This window comes from Diorhabda carinulata, chromosome 4 (assembly GCF_026250575.1).
Source record: "Diorhabda carinulata isolate Delta chromosome 4, icDioCari1.1, whole genome shotgun sequence".
Taxonomy (NCBI): domain Eukaryota; kingdom Metazoa; phylum Arthropoda; class Insecta; order Coleoptera; family Chrysomelidae; genus Diorhabda; species Diorhabda carinulata.
The window spans coordinates 3,775,962-3,781,600 of NC_079463.1; the positions used below are offsets into that span (position 1 = coordinate 3,775,962).

A 5,639-nucleotide genomic window follows, 5' to 3' on the forward strand; every position below is an offset into this window, starting at 1 on the left:
ATTGGTATAATCATTTGTGTATTTTGTTGTCAACATATATACGAGAAAAGTAGAAATTTCAAGAGAAGTGAATTTGTAGAAATAAATTTTTTCTTGCTCCGACTCTGCTGACTTCAATAAATCTACGCAGTGTGTGTATGTATATACATATATATACGTTAAAAGGAAGTACACGAACCTTTGTATATATTATTTTATCCCATCACTAACTCTTCTGACACCGATTTTGTGAAATAAACATAAATACGGTTTCCAGGTCGGCGGATACCAAAAAAAAACACAATCTAATTATTAGGATGTTGTTGTATATCCAGGATATCACACTTCTGTGAAACAGGTGTAGGTACGAAAATAATTTAAATTTTTGTTATAAAACAGTGAATAATTTCAACACTTTCGTAAACATTGTACAGAGACATATAAAAACGAAGTAAGGACTTTCAATTCGACTAATTTCTTGCAAACAAAACGTTGATATACATGTCAAGAATTTAAGGAGACAACTTGGAAAACCTGTTAGTTTTTTATTTATTTAAACGTGTATATAAAAACTTCTATTAGAGATAGTTGCACTAAAATTGTAATTTTGATGTAAGTTTTCGATTCCTTTTCACTTAAGATAACAATAAAAACTGTTTTTTCGTTTTGATTTCATTTAATCAATCCTCAAGTAAATCCAAATATCTCCACAATTTTTTTGGTAGATTTAACATTCTTATTCCATCAGGAAGTTGGTAGTTCTTCCAAAGTATGTCTCTTACTACGCACCTAAAAACATATCTTGTAGTTCCAGTCGATTTTTATTATAATAGGGAAGAAAAAAGTACTGAATTGATTTTCCCTGAGATATTCAAACATATTTTAGCATACCATACATTATTGGCTTAATAAAAGATCCTCAACTCTATTCTTTATTAGAGGAGATTCCCAAATAAAAACTTTTCAAATATTATGAGTTATTCACTCCGTTGATAGTTTAATTTAAGTTTAAGTGATCAATTATACTTAAACAGCTGTTTAACTACGAGGCATATTTTTTAAGTAAGTACCGTTTTGCGATTCCGCCGCCGCAACCCCAAGGTCGGAGTTCCGCACATGCGCGCTGGTTACCTACATCTCTTGTCCACGCACTGACACTATTACAGTCTGATTCTTCATTGTGTACGTTGTTTACTGAGTGTTTAAGATGCCTCCGACAATCGTGAGGTCCGCCGATTGTGAAGTATACGATTTCTTAGTGCTAAAGGCGTAAAACCGATCAATATTCATCGTGAGATTTGTGAAGTTTACGGACAAAACATTATGAGTGATGGAATGGTAAGGAAATGGGTGAGTGCAGGGCATCGTTTTGCTGCATGACAATGCCCGCCCACATGTGGCTAATCGGATCAAAGATCTCATCAAATCTTTTCAATGAGAAACTCTAGATCATCCTACCTACAGCCCTGATCTGGCGCCCAGCGACTACCATTTGTTCCTGCACTTGAAGAAACACCTGGGCGGTCAGCGTCTTCAAGACGATAACGAAGTCAAAACAGTTGTGATATCCGGTGGTTAACAAGTCAGGCGGCAGAATTTTATGAGGAGGGTATTCAAAAACTGGTGCCACGTTATGACAAGTGCCTCAATATTCAAGGAAATTATGTAGAAAAGTAGATTAAGGTACAGGCTTTCATGTAAAAATAAAATTATTGCGATATCTTTGCACTTTGCACTTAATTCCGGTACTTACTTAAAAAATTGGAAAATATTCAATTAGAAACATCTCGTACATAACAAAGTTTCCTATCGATAAAAAATTACGATTTTATTGAAAACTATATTAGTAAACTGAACGAAATATTCACATCATGGTAATTAATAAAGGTACTAGGTGATATATGGATCATTTTTTTTATAAAGAACCTAAATACGTACCTACAAAGATGCTTTAGCTCGGGCGGAATAAGACTGCATCTTTGAGGTGGTAAAATACCGTCTTCGATCAAATCCGCATATCTTTCATATATTCTTACAAGCAATATTTTATCACTGTAATGATCATTATCAATCCTGATACAATCTATGGCCCGTAAGAGAAGTTGCAAACAAGATACTAAGTTGTAAGGATAGACGTGATTAAATTCCAACAAACGATTCATAACGTGTTCTAAAACTGTTATATCTTCATTTTGTGTATAAACTTGGGCTCCAAATCGTAGAAAAATCAATAGTTTATCTGGTAAGCCCAATTGTACACAAACCTAAAATTAATATCATGTATGAATAAATTATTTGTATTAAATTACATACCTTCAATGCAGACGCTTTACCACAACTCTCTATAGGTAAATCGATAAACCTAAACGTTGTCATTTGATTACCGCTGTTCAAATTGAATTCAAGTTTGGATTTATTCGCTTTATCTAGGAAATAAACAACAGCTCTCAAATTTTCCTCTTCACTATCAAAATCGCTTTTCCAACCGGCTATATAATGAGGCGCTTTATTTCCAAATATAGCTCCGATTAGAATTCTTTCAAACGTTGTTTCACATTTATAAATTTCTTTTAATAATAAACCGATCTGCAAGACAAATTGTGCATATGTTATTACTGACGTATAGTAAGAAAATACTGCACTACACTCTGATGACAATGCATATTTGAGTCTCTAGAATAGGGGTTCCCAAATTGGTCGATGTCCAGGAAGTCGACATAATCGCAAACTGACGAGGTCTAACTCACTCCACACTGAAGGTTTTCAACAATTTTCAATTCTCTAATGTTGGTTGATGTTATCGGCCTTGGTGAATTAATTTATCATTTATTAACAAAATTTAAATATAGAAGAATATCCAGAAGATTTGCCAAGAAATGCTTCACGAGTATTTTACGAAGATATTTGAGAGGATGTCAAGGTAATATTGGAAGAAGAGAATAAGTTAGCCCTTCACGTCGAACTACGCTTATTTTATTTGAAATTGAATTGCTCACAAATAATTAGAATGTAGTATTCAAATTACTCAATTAGTTGGAATGTAATAAACAGAAAATCAGAACTGCAATTGATTCGATTAATGACAAAAATAACTAATAAGATGCCTACAATCGATGTTCTACTATAGATTATACTTTATTACAATAAATAATAAAGAAAAAATTAATTGAATCTCTTAGTTTATATTTACCGTTTCAGCATCTTTAATTTGCCACACATAACACAGTTTGACAGCCACATATAATATATTATGATATTTTCCCATAATACAAACTTTTCCGTTGTTATCTTTCTGCTCGTCGTGATATTTGATAATTGTTTTTATTGCTTCTACTGCACTCCCATCTTCATCTATTTTCACTATAAAAGAAATGAGTTCAAAACTTCCTATTATAATAATTCAGTCACAAAAGTATGATAGTAACCACCTTTTTCAAAAGGTTGGAAAACGTCTTGGCATCGCAATGAATTGCTTCGAAATAGCTTCAAGTTCAAAAGTAAGCGTGACAATGAGAAAACCTCAAATTTTTTTGAAGAGCTGAAAAACCTGGAAAGCAGTTGCTGAGTAGCGTTTCATTAACAATAATAGTCTCTAGAAATAAAGACTTCCCTTGCTACAATCTGCTGCTTAATTCGGGCTTCATAATTTTTAGAGAAATTAGTAACCTCTTACCTAAAACCTTTTGTGGTATCAGATACAGAATAATATAGAAAACACTGGAAAAGAAGATAGATAGGGGTAAAATCTGTTACTGGAATAACCTGCAGGAATTGGAACAGGTAAAGATACTCCTGAGAAACTATAACTGGATCAGCAATAATCTACGAATACTAACAGGAGACTTGTTGGGGTAATGGTGCCTTAAAGGACACCTGCAGTCGGTAGGTTTATGAAATAGAAGACGAAGATATCTGGCTACTAAAGCCATCCCATCTTTTGAACTTTCTAAGAGTGGGATTAATAGATTGGTTGTAAACATTGAGTGCCACAACAAGAAAAAGAAAAATAATAGATCCTTTGGTCGATGCAAACGATTTTTAAATACTTTAGAAATAATTATAATAAAAATAATCTGAATTAATATTTTAATTTTAGAATAAATCCTTAATTACCTTCCGATAGACCTTGTATTAAAACACTGATATAATCAACAACATCTTGACGTCTCCTCCTGTCATGCAAACTATTTCTGGGTATATTTTTTAAATAACAATCCAAATAACAGCGTACAAAACCATCCATATTTCTGTTTCAATTTCAATACATTTTCAGTATTTAAAATATTTTGTATACAATAGTTCAGAAGCCAAAGCTCAGATGATATGGTCAATTCCGTCGTCTAGGTATCTAATAGTTTTTTCATCAACAATCATCTTATGATTGAAGTTCTATCCAATCTTACGAATCCTATTAGATTATGTGAGTATTATTTTTGAAGTACTCTATTCCACTAGTGAAATAATGAAAGATAGAGGGTTTTCCAATAAGAGGTGTTATTTTGATATTCATAGAAAAATGCCATTTTTTGAGATAAATGATCGGATGTTTATTTCATTATAAAGAGGAAGGTATGCCGTTAATAATGGAACACAACATCAGCCAAATGGCCGCCACGACTGCGCTTACAGGACCATATCCTTTTCATGAAATTTTCCGTAACCAAATTGCAAAGCGGCTGCCTTATGTCCTCGATATCCTCACGAATTCCATCTTTGAGGTCTTGAATCGATGCTGGACTGTTGGCGTAGACCTTATCTTTCACGAGGCCCTACAGGAAAAAGTCGCAAGGAGTTAAATCACAAGATCTCGGTGTTCAATTGTGATCAACTCTTCGAGAGATAACACGGTCCGGAAATTTTTCCCTTAAAAGATCGATGGTTTTGTTGCTTGTGTGGCACGTAGCGCCATCTTGTTGAAAGTAAACGTTGTCCAAATCAATACCATCCAATTCCGGCCATAAAAAATCATTAATCATCTCTCGCCAGACCATAAACCGCACCAAACAGTCACTCGTTGAGGATGGAGAGGATTTTCAATAATAATTCTTGGGTTTTCCGAGCCCCAGATTCGACAATTTTGTTTATTGACGTAACCACCAAGGTGTAAATGGGCCTTATCAGTTAAGATGATTTTTCGATGAAATTCCGGATCATTTTCATGCATTTCAAGGACCCAATCAGCAAAGACACGACGTTGTTGATGATCGGCCGGCTTGAGTTCTTGTGTTAACTGAACTTTATAGGCATTAAGATCCAAGTCTTTATGCAAAATACGGTGTAATGACGTTTGTGGAACGGCTAATTCCAAAGAACGACGAGGAATGGACAAACCTGGATTTTCTTCAACACTTTGGGCTACAGCAGCAATATTCTCAGTTGTTCTTGAGCGACGTGCATGGGTTTTATTCTTCACATCACTAACTTGTCCCAACAGCTCAAATTTTTCCACCAATTTCTGTATTGCGGTCCGAGAAGGTGCTTCACGTCGACCCAAAAATGTTTTAGTTTTACGAACCGTCTCTGCCAAACTTTCACCATTTTTATAGTGAATTTTAATAATTTGAATGCGTTGTTGAAGCGTGTATCGTTCAATTTTCATTAATGGCGTAGTTTCTACTTGTCAAATGTCAAAAAATGACAGCTACAAAAGTAACATTTAC

General features: G+C 34.1%; 1 protein-coding gene across 1 annotated transcript; it reads right to left on the reverse strand.

Moving 5' to 3' along the window:
- Window positions 1-510: 510 nt before the first annotated feature.
- On the reverse strand, window positions 511-4,430 carry LOC130892486 (uncharacterized). Its single transcript, XM_057797924.1, has 5 exons — window positions 4,093-4,430; window positions 3,170-3,339; window positions 2,293-2,565; window positions 1,918-2,243; window positions 511-768 (listed from the first exon to the last, which is right to left on the reverse strand). Exons 1-5 carry the CDS (start codon window positions 4,220-4,222, stop codon window positions 660-662), a joined length of 1,008 nt encoding a protein of 335 aa, XP_057653907.1. The 5' UTR covers window positions 4,223-4,430; the 3' UTR covers window positions 511-659.
- Window positions 4,431-5,639: the final 1,209 nt, after the last annotated feature.

Coding starts and splice junctions, on each gene's coding strand:
- LOC130892486 (XM_057797924.1), bottom strand. CDS start 4,222: ATGGATGGTTTTGTACGCTGTTATTTGGATTGTTATTTAAAAAATATA. Junction 2,244..2,292: donor GTAAAGCGTCTGCATTGAAG/GTATGTAATTTA, acceptor TATTAATTTTAG/GTTTGTGTACAATTGGGCTT. Junction 769..1,917: donor GAGCTAAAGCATCTTTGTAG/GTACGTATTTAG, acceptor ATATGTTTTTAG/GTGCGTAGTAAGAGACATAC.